The sequence below is a fragment of the Nelumbo nucifera genome, chromosome 1 (assembly GCF_055504915.1).
Source record: "Nelumbo nucifera cultivar China Antique chromosome 1, China Antique-T2T, whole genome shotgun sequence".
In the NCBI taxonomy this organism is placed as follows: Eukaryota; Viridiplantae; Streptophyta; class Magnoliopsida; order Proteales; family Nelumbonaceae; genus Nelumbo; species Nelumbo nucifera.
In genome coordinates this window covers 37,402,779-37,430,057 of record NC_142649.1, presented here as the reverse complement: position 1 = coordinate 37,430,057, position 27,279 = coordinate 37,402,779, and the positions used below count along the sequence as shown (strand labels likewise).

Genomic DNA, 27,279 nt, shown 5'->3' with positions numbered 1-27,279 from the left:
TTTGGTGTCTAGTTCAAGATTTAATTCAAGAATAATGATCTGAAAATAAATTAATTCAAGATAATCAGATTATCATGAAACTAAAACAAAGGTCTGCGTTGTGATTTTTCTTGGATATCCTGCAAACCTACAAAGAACAGTTAATCGCAGATTGCAGAATCGATATCTACAAAATCACATATCGCAGAACTTGAAATCTTCCTCTCCTCTGTTGCACGCTCCAACAATCTCCAGATGGAAATAAAATAGAAAAACCTAATTTTTCTATTATTACATCACATCGAATTCCTATACAATGTCTAAAAATTAAAAAAAAATTATTTACAGACCAGAATTGAATAGAAAAGAAATCGTAGGGTGTGCCATTCTTGGCACCATAAAGATTCGATCTCCACCACATGTACAACCCAGAAATTCAAGAAACATTCACTGAACAATTCTATAAATATCAGAGAATAATAAAGATTTATTTTTCAGATCATCTGCCCATAATCTAAGAACCAATTCCCAGAAAAAACGCTAACTGTGCAAATCGGGTAGAACACCTTCTGCCCGTTTGCATAGATTCAGATCTGTTCTAATTTGGTTCAAGACTTGAACTTGGCTCCGATACCACTGAAGGGATGGGAGATCCATCATATGGATGGCCGAACCCTGTAGGAAGGTTGGGCGAAATTTCAAAAAATTTATTTACTCCCATCTGAGAATCCTATTCCCAATTTAGAAAACTGCATTTTCAAGGTTCGTTCTTGTAACCATACCGGACCAAATTTGAAACCAAATTAAGGGAGGGATATACCTGACACGGAATCCACGCAAGAATGCTCCTCCCAACGTAGGTGTTCACGCCCAAAGAGTACCAAATCCTCCCTCCGCTGAAGATGACACAACTTAGGATGAGACAGGATCAACAGGTAGTTCTTCACCAAGAACTAGTGATTCAGCAAGAATCGAATGGGACAGTGAGCACAACTTTCAAATCGTTTCTTCTGGCAAGAAACAATATCAAGATCGAATCTTGATCAAATCCAAGAACTGGAGATCGAACAAGGTAGGGCGGCAAGAGCAGGAAAAAAAGAAAGCAGAAGGCAAGATCAGTCTAACTGAGTTGTCTTCTCTCTGTATTGAGTGAGTGTGTTTTCACAGGTCGCCCTACTCTCTTATTTATAGCCTTAAAGAGACAATTTTCTAATCTCATTAGGAGTTTCCTGATCCAAATCTTTTATTTGGATCTGGACTCTTTAAGTGATAAGGATAATCCCTTATCTTATCTGTAGATAAAGATTAGCCTTCCTAATCAAATTAGGAGTTCCTTTCATCCAAATCTTTATTTGATTTGTACTCTTTAAGTGGATAAGGATAATCCATTATCTTATCTATTGATCCAAATCCCAGATCCGCCCCTATTTAATGAATCTAATTAACCCAGTTCGAAATGGGCTTTTAGGCCCATTAAGCTTTCAGGCTCACTTCCTCTTTAATGCTGGCTAGCTTTTCTCTCTTTGTATGGCGTGGGACCCTATCATTGATCTACACATCAGCCACATGGGTTTGGCCTAGCCTCTGTTACAAGGCCTGGCCGAATTCACTGCTGAATACAGTGAACCCCTGAGTCCATCACTATGGGCTTTTAATGGGCCCAACATTTACACTAAATGGTCCTTGGGTCCAACCATCTTATGAAGGCCCAAGGACTGTGGGCAGATGCTAGATTAGCCCATCAGGTATAATTCTCAATGGTCTTACACTTAACCTCTCAGCCCATAATGATCAAACACTACCCGACAAGAGAAGACCTCTCCCTCGACTGCAAGGTGCGGTGCTGCACTCTCTACTCACATAGATCTCGGGAATTAAAACCTTTTGTAAACATTTTGAAACCATAGTATATATATGTATATCTCTATATAAATATATTTTGCAAAAACAAATTTCAACGATTGAAATCAACTGCCGGTAGTTTAGGTTTCCATCAGAGAGAGTGCATCCCTGATCATTCACTTTGTCCGACAAAGGGGCTGATGCTGTCACTATGATCACCCACTCAGATGAATTCTTGGGCTGTCCCAACATACCCAGGTTTTGACCCCCTCTAAGGATCTCACTGATTGGCATATCAAAGGCGGCCCAATCCGACACCTAGTGCAGTATCATAATCGAGTCTAGGGGTCAGGTGTAACATTCCAGTTGTGCCCATCTATCTCCAAGGTCTAGGGCAATATTGGAATTTTGGTCCGGTTCAGGGTTTCAAGAAAACCCACACTGCATGTACCTCAAGTCTCACCCTAGCAGTTGAGACAAGCCACCCCAACCAACTTGGCGGTACATCAGTGTCAGCCTTGGCAGGATAAATCTCCCAGATCTATCCAACGACTGTGAAGATTCTAAACTAACACGAGTCTCATATGTGTCCAGTTTAAGGGTATTACACAGAAACACACCACAATAACTTGAATCAAATATGTACTTTATTCATTTACAATAAATGTCATAATGTACATCATGCTGATTGGAGCTAAGGGCATACACTGTTTAACAATTGGATGTACACTTTTTGTATCTTGAGGAGAGAATAGTCCTTCTATCTTTTAATATAAAAGGTCATCTTTCTGGGTGTGGGGTCAGTTAGACACACCTGATCTGCTCTTTCTCTTCTTCTGTTTCGCTCGACCTAACTCTGACATGGTATTAGAGCAGGTCGCGACCTGATCTGTTTTCCTTGTTTTTGAACTGCATATTGGTGTGAACACTCCATTATGTCTGAGCTTGCTTCTCCTTCTGCTCATGGAACTTTTCTTGGTTTGTTTTGATCAGCCCTAATATGCTAAACATTGAAGCTACACAACCGGTGAAGAAGATTCTTTGGTTTCTCTCTCCAGTTGCTGTATTCTTTGAAGTTTCTTGCTGCTTGTGCCCAGGCTTGCTACATCAACTGATTTCTACTGTGCTTGGAATTGAAACCTGCCACTGTGCTCTTGTTAGTCTCTTTCCTATCTGTTTTAGGAGCTTGCTTTGGGGTGGATTAAATCGGTTTCCAAGAAGATTTTGTTTCTTCTCTTGGATCAGTTACTCTTTTTGGTTCCTCAGCTGCCTAATTGGTCTTATTGGTCAAGTTTAGAATCCCCCGATCTCCTATTATCTCAACCTTTATTAGTTGATTGTTACTATTATAGTCAACCAGTATTCGTTGTATTCTATCTTTCTTTTTCCTGTACTATCATCACTGGAGGCCTTCTCATCTTTCCCAATAGATGATTTTATTTTAAAGTGGGGTGAGACATCTTTAGAAAAAAGGTTCTGATTTATAAAAATTGGGTGACATTGGAAAAGGGCTTCATTAATCTTAACTTTTATGGTAGCAGCATGAAGAATCTGAGGCCTTCAAGACTGGAAGGAGTTTTTTAGAAGTGACTAGCACAAGGGTAGATCTGTAGATAAATTATGTAAATTACATGCCAGTTGCAAACTCAATGTCTTGTTGGAGTGGTATGGAAAAAGAAAGTATTAAGGTCAGCAGCAGTAACCTCAGGGGAAAGGTTGAAAACCTATATGGAGAAGAAATCATTGCTTGGTTTGTATGGAGAAGAAATCATTACTTGGTATGGATCTACTGATTTCTATCTTAGTTGGCTTTACCTACATTCTCTAAACTGGAATGTAGAACGTGGCTGGATAAAAGCATGTAACAAGAAAGAGAATGTCACAAATGTGCTCAATATGCAGACTGACCTTTGGTGATCTATATGTTCTCAAGATAAGCCTATAGTGGAGAAATGTCGATGTTGAGACAGCTAGAACCAAAGACAAAGATGAGAAAATAGAACCCAATCTGTCCTAGAGAAGTTGTTCAACAATCTGGGTGAAAGAGCCCAAGTTGCATATGGGTCCAAGAATTCGAGGATACTCTATATGGAACCTTAAGGCTCAAGGCTGATGGACCCGTTAGAGCAGAAAAACAGTACGGACCATCAGTTATGCCTGTAAACATTAGAGGGGAATCATACAAAACACTTCCAAGAACAGGGAAGCCAAATGATCAATTTTAAATTGCTACCATTCATTAAGAATATTGTTTCCGTTATTGTAAGCTAATAGAAGAGTTCTTTATTCAAATCTTAAAAAGAGAGTTGATCGATTTGTAGAACCATTTTCAAATTAGAAAACAAAAATAATCAGTTATGCCTATAAATGTATAGAGGGGAATTTTACAAAACTTCAAGAACAGGGAATGATCAATTTGAAATCTTAAAAAGATCTACCTAAACCCATTGGTCTGCTACCCAAAAAGATATTAATTCCTGCCGAGATTTTGATTAATTGTCTATGTAACATGAAATTTTGATTCCATGTACTCGATTCTACAAAATGGAATGAAGAGCTAAAACTCTACCCACTCTGAAACAGATGATAAAGTAAATAATAAATAGAATAGAATAATCTAAAGTGAACAAATGCTAAAATCAAACTGCTAACCACAACACAAATAAATAGGAAAAAGAAAAGATCTGAAAATGAAGCACAAACCATGCTCGGCTGACTGTTGGGGAATTTCCTAATCAATGTGACCAACCACGACTGCACTCCATTATCTATCTAACTTCAGAACAAAAGAAAATAAAATGGACCTTCCTAGATTTACTTTTGGTCAATAGCCAGAACAGGTGGGTTTGACTTGGTTTGAGTCCTCAAACAAGGATGGAAAATTACTAAGAGCACAATGACAGGAAGAGAGCAGACAGTGGACAACTGGTTTGGTTTTGAAAATGGAATAGAGAATAATGGATTGTATGAGTGAGCTTCAAGCTTCTGGTTCAGTGCTGCAACCAGGCGGTGAGAGGAAAAGCTTGGTCATGCTATAATCTGGGGTTCAAGCTTTGGAAGACAGTAACAGGGAGTGAACTGAGGTCTAGTCAAGATCCTGGAATAGGGACCCAATTTGATGATGGTAGGGGTTTAGGGTGATAAGATAGAGAACGAGGGACGATGAAAGGGTAATTATTGGAAATAAAATTCGATCATCGATGAAAGACCAAAAACAGAGCATAAAACTCTTTCTTTTTTAATGTGGTTAATGGATGAAGGTCACATTGTTGTAATTTTCTTACATCCAATTGGAGTAGGGGATGGTTGCAGAGTTTGTGGCCATTATACAGTGAATATAGCTGGCTAGAGGCTTGAACATAAGTAGATTAATCATTGAAATGAACTTAATGATGGTGATGAGTTGGTTGTCAAATGCTGAAACAGCTTTGTGGTCCTATAGAAATGAAATCAAGAAGTCTACATGGCTGAGTAGGAGCATTCAAGTGCAAATCCAATGGGTTCAAAGGTTAGCAAATTGCATTCTTGATGCACTAGCAAAACAATGGGTGAGTAGAAGTCAGTTTGTTGGGGCTCAATTGTTAGTTGAATGTATGCCAAAAGTAATGGAGACAGGTAGTAATGTTTAGCTCCTCTAAAAGGTGCATGTAACGTTTGTAGATATTTACTGTTTATTAGTAATAAAGCTGTTGGTTGGCAGTCAAAAGAAATGACCATTTATTTATACGTTTGTATTTCCTTTTGAACATGTATTTGCGTATTAATGATTGGATAACAACTTTTGCAGGTGGATTGGGAAGAAGAAAAGAATTGCTTTCGAACAATTTCAGCTGCCTTAGGAAATTTCTATGCTATGCATTCTCCTCTTTTGCCAAACCCTGGTGAGAATTTGCAATTTTATAAGAAGGAAAAACAGTTGGGAACTAGGGAAGACAAAAGAGATGGCTGCAAAAGCTTAGGTATTTTTTTCTTATATTTGTGGTGCCAAATTTTACACATACATTTAGTATGGGTTGCTGAAAGGAGTGACATTTTTCCTTGATTTTGTTATCCTCTTTTATATGCTGGTAATTAATATTTCTTTTATATATATATATATGGTTTCCAGATTAAAATTTTGATAGTAGAAGTAGCATACAAAGAACATTTGATAGGTGAAATTAACCCCATGATGAAAGGGAAAAGAAAATTCAATCATATGAACCTGCCCCACCTCAACAGCTGTATGATCATTAAAGCTTCAGCAACCAGACTCAGGACCTAATAGAAACAGATACAATTACCATAGTACCCATCATTGTCCATAGCAAAGAATAATAAAGAATAAATTAGCGATGACAATAACCAATATACCAGCAACTATCAGACTATGTTACAGAAGCTGTAAACGGAGGAAATAAATAATAAAACAAATCTGAAATGATCTATTAACACTCTCCCTCAAGTTGGGTATAGATGTTAAGCCTACCCAACTTGCTTAAATCCATATCAGCAAGCTGCATATCTGAAGTGGCATTAGAAGTAGAACTTATTCTTGATTAAGGCTGCATTTGGCATTCCTTATTCAAAGGACTTGTCCCCTTTTTCCTGTTAAAAACTCAGTGTTCATAGGGGCATTTTAACTGCAAAAAGGAGATAAGTCCTTAAAATAAGGAATGCCAAATGCAGCCCAAGTCAACCCAATTTTGCAGGTACCAACCAAGATTAGGTATAGTCCTCTAAAAAAATGATTACTGTCATCTTTATAGTCCTCTAAGAAAATGATCATAGACATTTAATTGTTTAAGAAAAATATCTTGGATGAAATTCCCATCTCACTACTACCAACCAAGACTTGATTATATTAAATCAACATCCACTAGCAGTCTTGGCAGTATTTTTTTTTTTATCAATGAAGAAAAAATTTATTAAGCATCGAAAAGGAATTACATCAAGGTGGAACATGGAAAGATGACCACCACAAGAAACATTAGATTTTCACCCAAAAAAATTGTTGTCTTATAGTCCCTTGTTTAGCCAATGTGTCTGCCATCCCATTTGCTGTTCTTCTAACCCATCTAAATGTGACATTCATCCCTCTTGCTAGTGATTCAATTTCACGGACTGTATGCCTGTAAACCCATGGGATTTGGGTACTATTCCTAGTCCATGAGATAACTACTTGAGAATCCCCTTCCACTTTCAAGTTAAGAAACCCAAACTGCTTAGGGAATTTAAAGCCCTGAAGAAGATTGTACAATTCTGCTGTCACTGCATCACCATTGGTTATGGGACCTGAATATAAAGCAAGCACCTTCGCTTCTAAGTCTCGAAAGACCCCTCCCGTCCCAGCAATAGCCTGATTGCCTATGTAGCTAGCATCAAAGTTGAGTTTTACACAATTGGCTTCTGTTTGTCTCCATTCCATCACTTTCCCATACTTAAGTGGGGGCACAAGAGTCATTTTGTTATGTAAAATAGAAAGCTAAATACATCCTGGCTGACTGGAGAGACTTGATTTTTCTCTCCTGTTCGAACCAGATTTCTCTCCACACTCTTCTTCTTTCTTCCCTCTCTATTCTCTTTTCTCTTTCTCTCTTCTTTATCTTTTCTTCTCTGGTTAATCTGAAACCAATAGGTATACAGATCTGAACTTTATCATGGTATCAGAGCTTGATTAGATTGGTTCAGATCTGTACAGTTTCTGCACACCCTAGTGGAGTATTTTGCAGATTTCTCTTAGGGTTTTTGGAGTTTGACAAAAAGGCTGAAAAGGAGTGGTCGTTTTCTTCTTCTGGAGGTTTTAATGCCTCCGGTTGAGTGTGGGTGTGGTTGTTTCAGGTGGCTGGTAGGAAACCCTCTAATGGACCGAAGAGGGTTGCTACAGTAATCTCGTGGTCTGTGTTCAGACGTGTAGTTCAGATAGGTGGCCGAAGTTATGTGGAGTGCTGGTGTGATATCCTTGTGTGTGGTGATTTCTTGTAAGGTGCCGAAAGAGGAAGACGGTGGTAACTACCATTGCTGAAATTTGTGATAGTGGATGTTTCAGCAATGGTCAGCCGTAAGTGTGGAATAATGGTGATTGTTCAACCATAAGAGTGTGGTGTGGTGGCTGTTGGTGAGTTAGGGTAACATATTAGTGTGAGAGAAGGAAAAAAAAATTCTTTGGCAACTATGGGAGACAGTAGTGAACACAAATCTATTATGATTCCTCTTGACTACTTGAATGTGCAAATGACCTCCATCAAATTGAATGGAGAAAATTATGTACCTTGGGCCAAATCTATTGAAGTATTTCTCAGAGCTAAGAAGAAAGTGAAACATGTGAGAAAAGAAAAATTCCTAGTTGAATCCGAAGAGTACAAGAAGATGCGTAGATTATGACTTGGTTATGGAACAACATGGAGCCCAAGATTAGTGTGAACTTCATGTTCTTAGACACAACCAAGGAGATTTGGGATCATGCATAGAAGCTTTACTCAGGGCAGGACAATACGACTAGGATATACCTAATCTATCAAGAGTATTTTAATCTGCAGCAGGGTAATCAGAGTCTTGAGGAATACTATGCTAGTCTGAGGAACTTGAGGAATGAGTTGAATGTGTATCACCCACTTGCATCTGATGTCAAAATTTAACAACAACAGAGAGAACAACTTGATGTTACCAGACTTTTGGTGGGATTGAAGTCTAAATATGAACCAGTGAGAACCCAAATTCTGGGTGGGTCTTCCCTCCCTTCTCTTGAAGAGGTGTTTGCCCGTCTTCGAAGGACTTCCATTGGACATCCGGAGAACTCTACCATATCAGATATGTCTGCTTTTGCATTGACAAGGGGGGGAGGTCGTGGTGGTAAAGGAGTAGCTCATCAGGGCCAGCCAGGCCATAGTGGTAGAGGCGGACACATGTACAGTCGTGGTGGTGGGCGTGTTGGAGGTCGAGATTCAGGGGGAGCTCGGTGTAGAGGACGTAATAATGGTCCAAGGAGGTGCACGCATTGTGGATTGAGATGATGAGTATTTCACGTACTGGATATGAGCGGTTGATCCAAGCTACTCAGCCGAGTACAGCTACGCTTGCCTACTCAGGTATGGCTTGTCTGGCATATCAAAACTCTCCCATTGGATCATTGATTATGGAGCTTCCAATCATATGACTGGGACTCTAGGTGTGTTCTCCTCACTTTCTTCATCCTCTACTTCCCACATTGTCACCCTTGCTAATGGTTCCACTTCTTCCATAAGTGGTATTGGTGATGTTAACACTGCTTCATTATCTGTCTTCAGTTTTGTATGTTCCAAAATTTCCTTTTAATCTTATGTCTGTTAGTAAACTGGCCAAGTCTCTTAATTGCTCTATCACCTTTTACCCTTCATCTTGTGTATTTTAGGATATCAAGACGGGAATGAAGATTGGTGGAGGGCATGAAGCTGGTGGATTGTATTACCTTGATGGTGGTGGTGGTGGTTCATCAACAGCTCTTCAATTGTCTCTCTCCCCTCTCCAGTGGCATTGCAAACTTGGTCACCCGTCTCTTAAAGCAATGAAGCAACTTGTTCCAGCATTGAGTCGTCTTTCTACTTTGGATTGTGAGTCGTGCCAGTATGGGAAACATCATCGGGTTTCCTTTAGTCTTAGAGTCGAATGTTGTATGTCGAGTCCTTTTTCTTTGGTCCATTCGGACATTTGGGGTCCAAATAAAATAGTGTCTCACAATGGGTACAAGTACTTTGTTATTTTTGTTGATGATTATTCAAGGATGACATGGCTTTATCTTTTGAAAGAAAGAAGTGAATTATTTTCTATTTTCCAAAAGTTTCATGCTGAAATCTGCACTCAATTTGGTGTCAATATTAAGATCCTACGTTCAGATAATGGTCGAAAATATTTTTATACACCCTTTCAGCAATATTTAGAGCAACATGGTATTATTCATCAAACCTCTTGCTCTTACACCCCTCAACAAAAATGGGGTAGCTGAATTTGGTGTCTCTATTGCACCATATGAATGTTGTGCTTACCCAAACGGTTCTGGAGTGATGTTGTGCTTACATCTTGCTTTCTTATTAACCAAATGCCTATGTCCATCCTTGATGGTCAATCTTCCTTCTCTGTTATGTTTCCTAAATTGTCTCATTTTCCTCTTACCCTCGGGTTTTTGGGTGTGTGTGCTTTGTTCATAACCTTGGCCCCAGACTAGAAAAATTGGATGCATGATCTACGAAGTATCTTTCTTGGCTATTCTAGGACCCAGAAAGGGTACAAGTGTTACAGTCCCAGTTCTCGATGTTGTTTTGTGTGTCCCGATGTTACCTTCTTTGAATCTGTTCCTTTCTTTTCTGGGTTGGATGTCTCTTCCCCTTCCTCTTGCCTTTCGCTTCCAATTCTCATTGCGGACCCCATTCCTCTTGTTCCAGCTGCGACTAAGTCTTCGCCTTTGATTCCACTTCCTCCTGTACAACCACCTATCCAGCAAGTGTATACACATCGACATGCACCGGCCCCTCCAGCTTCTTTACCATCGACGGATCCAACAGTAGTTTCCGCAGCACCATCACACCCTGTGTCTGACCTTGACCTTCCCATTGCCCTACGGAAAGGTAAATGTAGTTGTACCCTTCATCCTATCTCCAATTATGTTTTTGTTTCTCACCTCTCCTTCCCATCGATAGTTTGTTTCATTGTTTTCTTCTATTTTTGTTCCTAAGGATGTCCAAGAAGCCCTTATTTCTCCGAGATGGTGTCAGGCAATGGAAGAAGAACTCTCTGCTCTGGCTCATAATCATGTGGGATCTTACCACTCTTCCCCCTGGTAAGCATGCTATCGGATGTAAGTGGGTATACACGGTCAAGTATTTGCCTGATGATAGTGGATGATAGTGTTGAAAGATTGAAAGCTCAGTTGGTTGCCAAGGGTTATTCACAATTATATGACATTGACTACATAGAGACCTCTCTTGTTGCCAAGATTGGTTCTGTTCATGTTTTGATCTCCTTAGTTGCTATGCATGATTGGCCCTTGTTTTAGCTTGATATCAAGAATGCTTTTTTGCATGGTGATCTTCTTAAGGTGTATATGGAGCAACCACCCAGGTTTGATTTTCAGGGGGAGGATGGTAAAGTGTGTAAGCTCAAGAAAGGTATTTATGGACTTAAATAGTCCCCTTGTGCATGGTTTGGAAGATTCAGTGAAGTAATGAAAAAGTTTGGCATGAAACAGTGTCAAGTCGATCATTCAGTATTTAGTTAAGATTCTGATGCTGGGAAGATTTTGTTGGTGTTATATGTAGATGATGTTATTATTACTGGCAATGATAGGACTAGGATTGATAGGTTGAAGACCTTTTTGCATGATCACTTCCAAAACAAGGGTCTTGGCAAACTAAAATATTTCTTAGGGATAGAGGTAGCAAGATCCAAATATGGTATTAACTTGTGCCAGAGGAAATATGTCCTTGATCTACTGAAAGAGATAGGGTTGTTGGGTGCCAAACCAGCTGAAACACCCATGGAATTGAATGTTAAGTTGAGTAGTGATATGGGAGAGGAGTTTAAAGATCCAGGAAGGTAGAGAAGGTTAGTGGGTAAACTAAACTACCTGTCAATCGGCCAGATATTTCATTTGCGGTTGGTGTGGCGAGTCAGTTTATGCAGAATCCCCGAGTCCCTCATTGGGATGCAGTTCGAAGGATTGTAAGGTACTTGAAAGGAGCTTCTGGTCATGGTTTTCTATACAAGAGTGGAGGAAAACTTGAAATAGAAGGATACACTGATGCTGATTGGGCTGGTTTTGTATCTGATAGGAGGTCGACTACTGGTTATTGTACCTTTCTTGGGGGTAACTTGGTGACATGGAAGAGTAAGAAACAGGAAGTGGTGGCAAGAAGCAGAGCAGAAGCTGAATACAGAGCCATGGCACATACAACTTGTGAACTGGTGTGGTTGAGGAACCTTCTACAGGAGATGGGGTACTCAATTGACACATCGATGAAGCTTCATTGTGACAACCAAGCTGTTGTCCACATTTCTTCCAATGCAGTCTTTCATGAGAGAACAAAACACATAGAAGTTGATTGTCACTTTGTGAGAGAGAAGGTTCTTAGTGGAGTAATAAGTACAGCATATGTTAACATAGGAAGCCAATGGGCAGATCTGTTCACCAAAGGGTTGAGTCGGGCGAGAGTAGACTACATATGTAACAAGCTGGGATTATATGATATATACTCTCCAGCTTGAGGGGGAGTGTTAGTGTCGATTATATAGGGGCAGATTAGTCTTTTGTTTATGTTTAATATGAGGTGTAATATTGAGTTAGATGATGTGTCCCATACTTAAGTGGGGGCACAAGAGTCATTTTGTTATGTAAAATAGAAAGCTAAATACATCCTGGCCGACTGGAGAGACTTGATTTTTCTCTCCTATTCGAACCAGATTTCTCTCCTCACTCTTCTTTCTTCCCTCTCTTTTCTCTTTCTCTCTTCTTTATCTTTTCTTCTCTGATTAATCTGAAACCAACAGGTATACAGATCTGAACTTAATCACTTTCTTCCCAAACAGTCCAAACCAATGCAGCTCTCATAGCTTTCCACTTGAGCCTTCCTCTAGCCTTAGATTGACACAAGAAAGCTGGATCAAAGAGCCCTATCACATCCTGAGGAGGAGACCACCACGAAAAGGAAAGACCAGTCCACTAAGTCATAAGCCTTTACTACGTCCAACTTACAAATAAAACCTTTTCCACCCTTTTTCTTCTTCTTTGCAATACATTCTTTAGCCACTAAAATCTGATCAACAATTTGTCTTCCTCCAACGAAAGCCCCTTGGGATTGGGAAATTATTGTGGGTAAAACCTTCTTCAATTTACCTGAAAGAACTTTTGCTATTATTTTGTAATGGCCACCCACCAAGCTGATTGGTCTGAAGTTCCTTGGGGTTTTAGCTTCCTTTTTCTTAGGCACTAAAGCAATGAAGGTGGAATTTGTTCCTCATGATATCTCCCCTTGTTGATGGAACTCGTCAAACACCTCTTTTACATCCTTTTCCAACAACTCCCAACAATCCTAGAAGAAATCCATAGAGAACCCATCCAACCCAGGTGTTTTTTATCTTTCCATGGAGAAGACAACCTCTTTAATTTCCTCAATACTAAATTTGGCCTCCAACATGTTTGATTAACTATCAGTCGGTCTATTCCAATCCAAATCAGGGAGTTCTTGTCTACTTCCTTCAGAACTGGAGAAAATACCTCTAAAATGGTCCACAAAGGTTTTGACAATCTCCACTTGCCTTTTAACTTTAATTCCCTCCACCTCTAAAGTTTAAACTTGTTATGAAATTTTTCTTTTTCCTTCCATTGTCTAGGTTATGGAAAAACATCATGTTTCCATCACCCTCTTGGAGCCACTTGCACCTAGATTTTTGCCTCCATTAGATTTCTCTTTTCTCAACAGATCTTTCAATTCCACCTTCAACTTCCAACGGTTTTCTCTCTTCTCCTCACTAATTTCTCTCAAGGCCTCCTTTCTATCCAAATCCTCTATTTTTGATGAGATTCTTTCTTGAGCTTCTTCAATTCTTCCAAAGCGGTTCCTATTCCACTCCTTAATCCTCCCCTTTAATGCTTTCAATTTCCTCATAAATCTAACACCCTTTTTTCTATTTCTTGGTCTTTCCTCATTCCACCAAGTTTTTACCCTTTCCTTGAATTGGGGATCTTCCAACCACATATTCTCAAACTGGAAGGGAGAAGGGCCACCAAACAACTGCTCCTACCCCAAAGAGATTGGGCAATGGTTTGAGGTAACCCTAGGTAAGGCTCTAGCTACCAAATTTTCCCACAAATATTCCTAATCTACTGAGAAAAAAAACCTATCCAGTTTGGAACAGATTGGGATATCTTGGAAATTTGACCAAGTAAAGTCAGCCTGTAGTAGAATGGGTTCCTTCATCTCAAGGGACTCAATTAAGTTATTGGATTTTTAGTTTCTCTTGAGAATCTTAAGACATTGAAATCCCCACCTAAACACCCAGTCCCTTCCACAAACCTCTCACTGCACTTTAATTCCTCCCAAAAAAGATCTCTCTCACTATAAGAATTAGGACCATACACATTGGTTAGAATTCCTTACCATCACTAGCTCTTTTTATTTTGATTGAGACCAAATAATTTCCAATGAGCTCTTTCAGGCATTCCATTTCCTCATTCTTCCAAATGGTGAGAATTCCACCAAAAGCTCCCCAGGAGGGTGCAAAAGATCGAATAATCTTTGTTTCTTGGATCATAAAAATATCTGGCCTCTCCTTAAAACACTTCTAATCAACCTTCTTTTCTTTGTGCTTCATAATCCTTTCACATTCCTGCTAATTATCTTCATATGCATAGCAGAAAAAAGTCCCTATCAAAGTTAGTCCCCTAACTCCTCTTCCTTTTACCCCTCCCCCCTTTTTTTTTTCTTCTTGATGGTTATTTTCCTTCCTCCTCCTTTCCTTTCCTTGATCTTGAGTAAAATTTATCCTTTGGAGGTGTATTTAAACTCTCTTTCTCTTGGATTTCTCACCTCCACTCCTTGAATCAATGGCTTCCCCTCCTGGGCTAACAAACTCGGCAAAACCTCCAGAAATCCTATCCTCCTCTACCAAAAGCAAAGACAGATTTCTATCCACTAGCTCTAGGATTTTAGCCTCCACTGTGTGTTAGACAATGTATGCCCTTAGCTCCAATCAAATTGATGTATTGATACATTTATTGTAAATGAATAGAAGTACATAATTATTTCATGTTATGATTGGTGTGTTTTTGTATAATTACCCTTAAACGACACTTATGAGACTCGTGTTAGTTTAGAATGTTCTCAACCGTTGGATAGATTTAGGGAAGTTTATCCTGCCAAGGCTGACACTAGTGTGTTGCCAAGAAGGTTGGGGTAGCCTGTCTCAGTTGCCAGGGTTAGACCCAAAGCACATGTAGTGTATGTTTGTTCGAAGCACTGAACTTGGACCAATTTTCAGTTATGCCATGGACCTTGAAGATTGGTGGGCAAAATTGGAAAGGTACACCTAACCCCTAGACTCGACTATGGTACTGCACTGGGTGTCGGATCGGGCTATCTTTGATATGCCAATCAGTTGGATCCTTTGGGGGTCAAAACTTGGGTATGTTGGGGCAGTCTGAGAATTCACTTTAGTGGGTGATTATAGTGAAATGATCGGCCCCTTTGTCGGACAAAGTGAATGATCAGGACTGCACTCTCTCTGATGGAAACCAAAAACTGCCGGCAGTCAATTTCAAACTTGTTTGAGATTTGTTTTTGCAAAATATATTTATATAATATCTATATATTATGTTTTAAGAAAAATGTTTGCAAAAGGATTTAATTCCCAAGACCCATCCAAGCAGAGAGTGCAACACTATACCTTGCAGCTAGGGAGGAGGTCCTTCCCTGTCGGGTAGTGGTTGATCATTATGGGTTGAGAGGTTAAGTGTAAGAGACCACTTAGGGTTGATTTACCTAATGGGCTATATCCTACTTAAGTCCATTGTCCTTGGGCCTTTATAGGATGGTTGGACTCAAGGATCATTTAATGTAAATGTTAGGCCCAATAAGAGCCCATACTGATGGACTCAGGGGTTCACTGTGCTTGATAGTGAATTCGGCCAAGCCTTTTCACAGAGGTTGGGCCGAACCCATATGGGCTTATGTAGGGTCATTGTTGGGGTCCCACGCCATACAAAGAGAACCAATGGGCCAGAAACTACCTAGGGATGTGATCCACTTTCTTAATGGGCCTAAAGCCCATGATTAATAAGATTAATCAAATGGTCACATGACAACTTAAACAATCATGTGACTTGGGCGAATATGGATATGGATAAGGGTTTGGATCAGCTATTAGGATAAGAGGATAAGTCTTATCCACTTAGAGAGTCCAAATCCAAATAAAGATTTGGATTAGGAGCCTCCTAATTCGATTAGGAGTACTGATCCTTAAGGCTTATAAAAGGAGAGGGCGAATTGTTCTAGTTTCAAACTCTGATCTCAGTTCTCTTTCTCTGCTCTTGTCGTTCTAGATATCCCAGTTCGATTTCCAATTCTTGGACTGATAAAGATCAATTCTAACTTTTGATTTTCGCAAGAAAATATCAGAACCAATTCGTGCTCACCTCCCTTACTTGATCCAAGCTGTTGGATCACAATTTTGCTGAAAACTGTGTTGCTGAACCGGCTTCAATTCATGCTACGCCATCTTTAGTGGAAGCTGGTTTTGGAAACCCTCTTTTGGGCGTGAACTACCACATTTGGAGCTACATTTGTGGAATCCGTATCAGGTATACTTCTCCCTTTCTTTTGGTTTTAGATTTGGTCCGGTTTCAGTTCAAAAACGATCCTTGAAAAAGCAGTTTTTCTATAACTGGGAATGCGATTCCCGGAAAGGTGAAAGAAAAGTTTTTGACATTTCGCTCAACCATCTTGTTTGGCCATCCATATGATGGATTTCCCCTTCCTTTACTGTGACCTCATAACTTTTCTCTTTCTGAAGATTTTCATCAGGTAGGAAGGCACAGGTGATTCCAACATTCAAAGTCAATTGACTTGGATCTGGATCTGCAAACACAACAGGACAGGAAGGCAGAAAATCAGTTACACAAAGAGGAGTACCCAGATGACTAGAAGCAGGGGTAGAATTAAGGGGGGATAAGGGGTTAGAATCTCCTTATTCTAATCTTTCACAAGCTTTCCTTTCATCAGGCACTTTTTTCTAGCTTCCCTCTTTAGAAAAACCCATGATAGCTGAAGGGATTAGAGATCCATCATATGGATGGCCGAACCTTGCAGTGAGGTTGGGCGAAATTTCAAAAATTTCTCTCTCCCATGTGGGAATCACATTCCCTATTTTAGAAAATTTCTTTCTCCCAAATCGGACCAGATCTGAAACCAGAAGGGAGTAGAGTGATATACCTGATACGGAGTAATAGTAAACCCCCAATGAAGGTGTTCATGCCCAAGGAGAAGACCAAAGACTGCTTCCATCGAAAATGACACGATGTGAGGTGAAGCAGAATCAGCAGGATGATTCTTCAGCAAGAACCGAATTCTTCAACAAGAATATGATGGAGGGCTGGTGAGCACGACTTCAGATCGTCTCTTCTAGCAAAAGGCAATATCAAGAACCGTTCTTGATCGCTCCCTTTGGTGGAGATCGAACTAGGTAGGGCGGAAAGAGCAGGAAAGAACAAGAGCAGAAGACGGAAGCAGTCAAGCTGTATATTGTCTTCTCTCTTAATTCAGCAGACTAGGAATTGAGATTGGAGGTTCGCCCTGCTCTCCTATTTATAGCCTTAAAGAGAGGTTCTCCTAATCCTATTAGGAGTTTCCTAATCCAAATTTTATATTTGGATCTAGACTCTCTTTAAGAGATAAGGATAATCCCTTATCTTATCTACAAATAAAGTTCAACCTTCATAATCAAATTAGGAGTTTCCTTATCCAAATCTTTACTTGGATATGGACTGTTTGAGTGGATAGGGATAATCCCTTATCCTATCAGCTGATCCAAATCCCAGAACCGCCCCTTATTTAATTAATCTTATTAAGCCAATTCGCATGGGCTTTAGGCCCATTAAGTCTATGTGCTCACATAACCTCTTAACCTACTGCCCAGTTGGCTATCTTTGTATGGCGTGGGACCCAAACATTGATCTACACATCAGCCACATGGGTTCAGCCCAGCCTTTGTTACAAGGCCTGGCCGAATTCACTGTAGGAGACAGTGAACCCCTAAGTCCATCACCATGGGCTCTTAATGGGCCCAACATTTACACTAAATGGTCCTTGGGTGCAACCACCTTATGAAAACCCAAGGACTGTGGACAGATGCAAGACTAGCCATCAGGTATTACCCTCAATGGTTTTACACTTAACCTCTTAGCCCATAATGATCAAACACTACCCGACAAGAGAGGACCTCTCCCTCGACTACAAGGTACAGTGCTGCACTCTCTACTCACATGGATCCCGGGAATTAAATCCTTTTGCAAATATTTTTGAAACCATAATATATATGTATATCTCTATATAAATATATTTTGCAAAAACAAATTTCAACAGGTGAAATCAACTGCTGGCAGTTTAGGTTTCCATCAGAGGGAGTGCATCCCCGATCATTCACTTTGTCTGGCAAAGGGGCTGATCCAGTCACTATGATCACCCACGCAGATGAATTCTCGGACTGTCCCAACATACCTAGGTTTTGACCCCCTCTAAGGATGTCACTAATTGGCATATCGAAGGCAGCCCAATCTGACACTTAGTGCAGTATCATAATCGAGTCTAGGGGTCAGGTGTAACATTCCAGCTTTGCCCATCTATCAATACTGGAATTTTGGTCCGGTTCAGGGTTTCAAGAAAACCCACATTGCATGTACCTCAGGTCTCACCTTGGTAGCTGAGACAAGCCACCCAACCAACTTGGTGGCACATCAATGTCAGCCTTGGCAAGATAAATCTCCCCAGATCTATCCAACGGCTATGAAGACTCTAAACTAATATGAGTCTCATATGTGTTCAGTTTAAGGGTATTACACAGAAGCACACCATGATAACATGAATCAAATATGTACTTTATTCATTTACATTAAATGTCATAATGTACATCATTCTGATTGGAGCTAAGGGCATACGCTGTTTAACAATAGCATCCATAATCTGTTCCTCATGAGCTTCCTCATTAAAAACACGGATCTTCCAATTTTCCCCGGCCCATGATCTTGTATTTGAACTTGCATTGGTCGCAGAGTAGTGTGCTCTTCAGGTAGAAGTGTTTCCAACCTACAGGAAGGAGAGGTCTCTTGTCCGTCTGCAGCCACCACCTCCACTGTTTTTCGAATCCTGATCGTCAAATAATAATTCGGTTCCCAAGTTGTCTTCTTCCATGATTTTACAAGCTTTAGTGGAGTCTATGCTATCAATGCTAGAAGGCTGGTTGACTTCTTCTTCCCCAACATCAAGACCTTCCAAGTCCTCCCAATCACTATCGTCATCCCAATCATCCTTATTTTCCCTGAAGTACCTTGGATTTGGCCTGTCCAGTGTCGCGGGGTTTTCTAAATGCACCTGCCTCCAAGTGAGCCATGGAATCCTAGAAAGATTTCTTTGGTTTCCTGTACCAACATCTAAGTGCATGCCTTTTTGGTTCTGAATCTTCTTCACTTCGACAGGAGAGGAAAATGGGTTAAGTGGGGATGATGATAGAGCTTTGTTAGTGTCTCCTAACCCCACAGGAGAGGTCACGTGGTTACTTATTCAGTCACGCGTAGGGTCAATTCTGGTCCACCCATAAGACAATGTTTGTTTACCGGCTCAGATTTACTTTGAGAACATTCTGGTTCAATCTGCTGCAATGACTTTTCATCTTTCCCCTGGTTTTCCCGCCTTAAGTGTTTTCCTTACCAAGGACATTAGTTGGTTCTGACACCACCTCTGCATAGGATTTAAATTTGGTGCTTCGATCCTCCGTCAACGGTTCTGCTTGCTTGCTATTTTTGGGGGGGCCTGTGACCCCTCTTTTTCTTTCCATGCCTGTTGAGCTTCAGCTCCAAACAACTGTTTGTCCGTTTCACCCACTAACTGATCTCCTTGCAAGCTTTTCCATGCCACCTCATCGTCTTCAACCTCTGCTCCCTCCCACAGTTTTGGATCCATTTCAATGGCCAACCAAGCTCTGTGGATCTTTCCTTCTACTGATACCTCTACCATACGAGGGATGTTCTCGTACTTTGCCCCCAATAATTTCAGTGAGACAGCTCGAAGATTTGAAGTGTTTACCTCTGCAAGTTCACCACCACAAGGTTAGCTAATTTCATATAAGACTGCCAAGACTGCCGGCTCTATATTTCTTCAAAAAAATGATCTTAGATATTTGGTGGTTTATGAAAAGTGTCATAGATCAAATGCAACAAATCCCAACTTGTGAATACATAATTTTAATCTACAACCAACTAAAGAGTAAAACTTGATTTTTTTTTCAGATTTTCAGATGAGAGAATCCACAAAAATAATTTTTTTCTTTATCAAGTGGTTTAAATTTGTTATGAAAAAGTCCCTAGCTTCAGTATCTATTAAAATCTAGGGCTATCTTTTGATTGAGGTTTTGTTTATTGCTCAACAACTTATGTCAACAATCCTCCTGGTCAGTCTCAAACAGCAATGAAGAACACTAATGCTTTGATATCAACTTGCAATGCAATCAATAAATAAATCACATGAGAGCAGAAAAGAAGATGAAAGAAGAAATTACTAATCAAAGATAGAAGGGGAAAAAGAATGAAGGAATGAAAAGAGAAGTGGGGAATAGAGTGTTCCATTGCTACTTGGGGCTTCCGTTAGGGGCAAATCCTAGAGAGAATAACTTTTGTTGCCCAATTGAAGAGAAACTTGAGAAGAGATTGCTTGCTTGGAAAAAGAATTATATCTCTTTGGGGGGTCAAATCACCTTGATTAGAGCCATGCTTGATAATCTACCAAGCTATTTCTTGCCAGTTTTTAGGGTCCCACTTAGGCAAGCTAAGAAGTTGGAGAAGATGAGAGATTTTCTTTGGGAACCGGGGGAGAGTAGGAAAGATCATCTAGTAATCAAGTGGGAGGTGGTTTGCTAGAGTAAAGAGGAGGGGGGTTGGGGTTTGGGGAACTTAGTTCAAAAGAATTTAGCTTTGTTGGGGAACTAAGTTCAAAGGAATTTAAAGAGAGAGAGATTGTCGCATGAGGTGATAGGAAGCGTTCATGTTCACTCAGAGACTGGGTGGGACGCTGGTGTATCTTAACGGGCAACCTTGGCAACTCCTTGGAAGGCTATTCATAGTGTTCTCCCTCAGTTTCTCAACTTTGTCAGTTATGATGTGTGTGATGGGAACTCAGTTATTTTTTGAAGGACCTTTTCCTGTCCTTGTTCTTTATCTCTCAATACAAAATAGAGGTTATTTCAAATTTCTTCTCCTCTTTGGAAAACCCCTTGGCACCAAACTGGGATTTCGATTTTTGTGGAGGTTTAAGGGACGAGGAGATTGAGTATCTTGGTAGGCCACTGAGTCTTCTTGCTTAAGTTTGTTTGGATCCTCTAAACCAAATAAATGGTTTTTGTCACCACAACCAAAGAGTCCTTTTCTAGTGCTTCTTTCTTCAGGTCTGTCAGTTTCCCTCTCAATAGTCTTTCCTGTCAAGGAAGTTTGGTGCAGGCCTATTCCTCCTAAGGTTATGGCTTTTCGTTGGGAAGTGTTCTATGAGAAAATGAATGCCTTGGGTAATTTACAAAAGAGAAGATCGTTCCTTTGGCTCAGTTTGGAAGCAGTACAAATGCAAATATTTACAGCGTCAATACATACAAAATAATACAAAATATAAGGTTTTGCACTCTACATATTTGCATTTGTACTCCTTCCAAACTCAGCCTTTGTCTCTCCCCTAATTGGTGCATCCTTTGCAGGTTCCACGGTGAAGAATGCTACCATTTACTAAACTCTTGTTCTTTCACTGCAGAGTTGTGGGGGTGGCTCTTTGGGTGCAGGTGGAACAGGCCAGCTGAAGTAAGAGGGAGATTAATGTGGAGGTGTGCAAGAGCAGCGTTGATTTAGTCTGTTTGGGAAGAGAGAAATGCTAGAGTGGTTCAAGTGAAAGAGAGAAATCTACAAGAACAGGAATGCATCTTGAATAGGGCTGTCCAGTGGTTGAAATCCTCTGAGATGTTCCATCATTTCTCCTTTAATGATTTTGGAGAAATTGGGTTGCAATGGCAAGTAGCTCTTCCCAAAAGGCTAGAGTAAGTGTAAGCCAGGCACTTCCTCCTGTAGGTGTTTTGAAGCTGAATTTTGATGGAAGTAGTCAAGGCAATCCAGGTCTTGGATTGGGAGGGGTTATAAGGGATTAGGCTGGAAATATGGTACTTCTTTACTCGGGCATCCTAGAATTTGGGGATTCCACTAGGGCAGAGTTGTTAGCTGCAATTCAAGGTGTTCAGTTTGCTACAGAATCCAGAGTCTGCATGTGGTGTTGTAAGAATGAAACCAAGAGGTTCAAGTGGTTAACAAGGGGTCTGATTGTAAGAGTACAATGGATTGGGAGATCAGACAATGCTATGGCTGACTGTCTAGCCAAGCAAGGGGTAGCCAGGGATCGTTTGTTTTGGGCACAGTCATAGTTTGCTGTTGCCTTGGTGAGTGAGTACACAGCTCACACCTCTCCAAGAATACTTGTATCAGTTTCTTGCTTTTTATATTAGTATAATGAACTACTTTATTTATCAAAAAAAAATAATAATAATGAGAGAAAAAATCTATTGGACAATCTATCTCCTCATTTGTATTTTTAATATAGCAGTACTATTACTAGAATGCTCTCAGACAAATAAAATGGCTGATATATACAACAATTAAATAACTCAACACATGTATTGATGCAAAAGATGAGAAACTATTCATTCATGGCCCAGAGCCTGAAACAATGATCCCCTTTATTATTGTGAAAGTAATGCTATACTCCACAATATTGTGTGTGTGTGTGTGTGTGAGAGAGAGAGAGGGTGGGGGATTGCAGCAGCACTGAATATCCATGTTTTTTATCTTTATTCTACTCCTACCTTCAGTTTGTTCACCTGTTTCTTGTTTTTGTGTGCCCTAGGAATGAAATAGAAGATGCAATCTTAGCATTTGTAGTATGATATGGCAATTTTGAACACATTTTTTGAGAAGGATGAACACTTAATAACACTTGAAAGTAGATCAAACATAAGTCAAAATAGATTTTTTTCCTTACTAAAAAAAAGAAAATTGAATGGATGATGTGTAAGGTGTAAGACTTGCAAAGTTATTCTAGAAAAAATCTTAACTACACAACATAGAGTAGTGGTGGTAGATGTGTGCATTAGGAAACAAAAGAGAAATAGAGAAGAAAATGGGTGTCCAAGAATTTGGTGGAAAAACCTAAAAGGACAAATTCTAGCTGAATTTATAGATTGATAGTAAAAAGAAAATGGAATTTAGATGGAAAAACCAATCATATGTGGCTTGAAATGACAAACTGCATAAAAAAAAGTAGCAAAGGATATTTTAGGAAAATCAAAAGAGAAATGGAAAAGTGCTAAAGAAACTTGGTCATGGAATGAAAAGGTTCAAAATGTAATTAGTTTAAAATGAAAATGTTACAAAGAATAGCAAAAGACTAGGAATGGAAAAAAAATAGGAAAATATAAATCATAAGAAAGGAAGCTAAAAAGACAGTAAGTGAAGTTAAAGTTAGAGAATATGAAGAGCTTTATCAATGATGAGAGAAAGGAAAAAAGGGAGATTTAAACCATGTTAGGTGCATTAAGGAGGAGGATCAAATTGTTTTGGTTAAATGAACAACACATAAAGGATGCTAATAGAGGAAAGATTAGCATTACTAATATTGTTAAAAGTGACGTACTTTTGGAAAATTAGAACTATTAAAGTTAAAGAGGCGCCCAATAAGATGAAGAAGGGAAAGGCATTGGAACCTAATGGGATTCCAATATAAGTGTGGCAAGGTAGGCTTATAATGGCTAACTAAGCTTTTTAAAAAGATAATAGAAGAAAAGAAAATTTCCCGTGAATGGAGAAAGAGTAGTATGGTACTCATATTTAAGAACAAAGTTATAGTAACTATCGGGGGGATTAAACTCATAAGATACACTATGAAACTTTCGGAGAAAAATTGAGCAAAGATTGTGACATGAAATAAGTATATTAGAGAACCAATTTGGGGTTATGCTAGGGAGATCAACCATGGGATCTATCTTCCTTTTACAATGGTAGAAAAGTTTAGAGAGAAAAAGAAAGATCTTCATATGATTTTGATTGATCCAGAGAAAGCATGTGATAGAGTTCCTGGGGAGAGAATATGATGGTTCTTGTGAAAGAAAGGGGTTCCAAAGATATGCATGAGGGTGCAACAACCAATGAGAAGTTGAGAACACGTGTGGGGGACATCAGATTTTACAGTAAGAATGGGTCTTCATCAAGGTTCAACACTTAACCCTTGTTTATTTGCATTAATCATAGATGAATCGACAAAGCTTAATCAGGAGGAGAAACCATGGTGCACCGTGCACATTGTTTGCTGATGACATTGTTTTGATTGATAAAATTAATGAATTATCAAATGCAAAATTAAGTTTATGGACAAATACCTCTAAAAAGCGGTAGGAGAGGAGCTTGTGGAGCTACTTGAATGAAAAAAGAACTTTCAAGAGGTTGACTCAGGATATGACAGTGAGACTACAGTGGGTAAAGAGGTGTGTCAATGCACTAGCCAAACAAGGGATGGGAAGGAATCAGTTGTTCTGGGCTATTTTGTAATCTTTCTTTCTCCCTGGGGGAGTTGAGAGAGTTTATCTCCCCTAGTATTGTACTTTTCTTTCATCTTTTAGTAATGAAATAATTCTGTTATTGATCAAAAAAAATAAGTATCCTTAAAACAGAATATATGATATGTAAGTTTAATAATAATAGGAGTGCAAACCATGGTACACTTGGGAGTGGAGACCAAGATGTGAACTTTTCTGGTACCTTGGTTTGATAATTCATAAGAAGGGAGAGATTAAGGAAGATGCCACCCATAGAATTAGTGCAAGTGGGCAAAATAGAGGAATGCATCTAGAGTTTTATGTGATAGGTGAATTGTACTAGATTAAAAGGAAATTCTATAAAACAGTTGTAAGGCCAGCTATGCTGTATGGAGCAGAGTGTAGGGTGGTCAAAAAACACACAAAAAATGAGTATGCCAAAAAAATGCAAATACTGAGATGGATGAATGGAAAAAACTAGAAAGGATAGGATAAAAAATGAAGTCATTTCAAGGATCCTAGAGTGGCTCCAAAAGGTGATAAAATGAGAAAATGTAGACTAAGATAGTTTGGTCATGTGCATAGAGATCATCAACAGAAAATTCTATAAAACAGTTGTAAGGCCAGCTATGCTGTATGGAGCAGAGTGTAGGGTGGTCAAAAAACACACAAAAAATGAGTATGCCAAAAAAATGCAAATACTGAGATGGATGAATGGAAAAAACTAGAAAGGATAGGATAAAAAATGAAGTCATTTCAAGGATCCTAGGAGTGGCTCCAAAAGGTGATAAAATGAGAAAATGTAGACTAAGATAGTTTGGTCATGTGCATAGAGATCATCAACAGAAAATTCTATAAAACAGTTGTAAGGCCAGCTATGCTGTATGGAGCAGAGTGTAGGGTGGTCAAAAAACACACAAAAAATGAGTATGCCAAAAAAATGCAAATACTGAGATGGATGAATGGAAAAAACTAGAAAGGATAGGATAAAAAATGAAGTCATTTCAAGGATCCTAGGAGTGGCTCCAAAAGGTGATAAAATGAGAAAATGTAGACTAAGATAGTTTGGTCATGTGCATAGAGACCATCAACGAACCCATAAGAAGAAGTGATTCATTGCAAGTTGAAGAGGCTAGAAGGGCTAGGGGTAGACCAAAAGGGACATGGGTCGACATAGGAAGAAATGACCTAAGTGCATATTAGCAATTGATATGGTATTAAACAGAATAGAATGGTGAAACAGGATTCATGTAACCAACCCTATATATTTGGGATAATTATGAATGATGATGATGATATTTTAACAATTGTATGTTGATTGGCCCGCAATGTTGTATGCCCCAAATTGCCTGAAGGAATATGAGAATGAGTTTATAAACTGTGAACTCTAGTCTCAAATTGGAGGAAAATTTTTCTAGGCTTGGAGCAGGTTTATGTACACATTCTTATGTGGAAAATGAAGATTCAAAACCCAACAGCCTCTATAATGTGTTATATGCCAAATATTTCAGATCCGCAATCTTTGAATTTGAGTGTGTTTTTTGTGCATTTGAACTCTAAATTCTTGGCATTGTGGTTTGAAATGGTGATGTTATCCTTACCATGGTCCTGGTGACTAAAGTCCTAATATCATGAATAATACTTCCAGCCAATCTCAACCTCCTTTCCTTCTTTCATAGTGATTATTAAATATGTATTCTTTTTGACTATTTGGTGTCTAAACTTGGATTATTTTCACCTTATGTATTTGTCAATGGTTTTGCAGAGGATAACAGTGCCATGGAAAATGAGATTGATGAGGAATTGATCTCGGAGGCAGCGACTGCATGGGCCCAGCGCGAATGGAACATCCAACATGTACTATTCCCGTCAATGAGACTTTTCCTGAAGCCACCTAATTCAATGGCTACAAATGGAACTTTTGTCCAGGTTCTTCCTTTTTACCCTCATGCACCACAATGTCCATAACCATCTAAGTTGGTCTTTTCTTGATGGCTATCCTAGATTTTTTATTAATATTTGCAACTGGAAGATAAAGCTTATGATTATGAATATTTGCAACTGGACTTTTGCAGGTGACTTCAATGGAGAAACTTTATAAGATTTTTGAAAGATGTTAAACTAGGGTTGTTGGTTGCTCATTTTGGTTTTTTGATTCCCTAAAGCCCCTGAAGATTCGCATTTGGATGGAATACAAAACTCTGTATATGATGTGCCTGTCGAAAATGTCCGATAACTATCAAAAAATGTGTTTCGAAAAGCCATTCAGAGAGTTGAAGTTATTTTTTTTTTAGTTTTTTTATCAGTAGAAACTTTAAAGACACTGGACTATTGTTTGATTGATAAGCTAGTCTTTGGACCGTCACAACAATGTTTGAACATTTGATGAACAAAATACTTGTACAAATTCTACCCAAAAATACTTGTATAAAATGCTAGATTGGAAGCCAAGCATCAGCGCACAATATATGCAGTTTAAATTTCAATTCTACTCTTCACAAGTTTGGAAGCAAGGCTCAAAATATTGGGAATTCTAAGTGTGGCAATAAGGCAATTTATACAATTTATGCAAAATGTGTCAGTCAAATGATATGACTCTGGAAGTCGTGACCCGAAAAAAATCTTTTTTTTCCTTCCAACTAGTGAAGATCTTGGAGCCTCGGAGGTTATGAAAGGCTATCTTGATCCAAATCTATCCAAAATATAAATACATTTTTTTAATTACATCTTCAATATTCTTTGCATTTTTCATTTCTTTGATTCTTGCGCCTGATTTTATATCACATAAATAAAAGGGAGAATGACAGTTCAGCCCAGGTTTGGAATTTATATCACATAAATAAAAGGGAGAATGTCAGTTCAGAATTGATGCTAATTCACGGGCGCCTTTGGTGTGTAGAGTGGGGGTTTTTGACATTTTGAATATTTATAGCTCTGCAGTGGAAATCAGGCATATACTTCTCCATAAATAAAATGTGTTGCCTCTATTAAAATGAAATAGTATGCTAAAGATGCCTATAACGGGCTATGATAGATAGATGGATAGATAGGTTTATAATTGGGTATTGGGTACTGGGTACCTTAAGGTCAAAACTCAAACCTGTCCTAAATTCCTGTGAAATTGTCATC

The 27,279-nt window shown here is 39.2% G+C and overlaps 1 protein-coding gene across 2 annotated transcripts in view; it reads left to right on the top strand.

The window, feature by feature from the left end:
* Window positions 1–26,601, top strand: part of MLH1 (MUTL-homolog 1) — a 79,862-nt gene extending 53,261 nt beyond the window's left edge. The window contains exons 14-16 of one of the 2 annotated variants that reach the window (XM_010274252.3): window positions 5,609–5,702; window positions 25,916–26,079; window positions 26,226–26,601. In XM_010274252.3, coding sequence (XP_010272554.1) covers window positions 5,609–5,702; window positions 25,916–26,079; window positions 26,226–26,270 — 303 coding nt within the window. In that variant the 3' untranslated portion in view covers window positions 26,271–26,601. Of the gene's footprint in view, window positions 1–5,608; window positions 5,781–25,915; window positions 26,080–26,225 lie in introns of both variants that reach the window. The other variant, XM_010274251.3, reaches the window with a different exon arrangement.
* The last annotated feature ends 678 nt before the right edge of the window (window positions 26,602–27,279 follow it).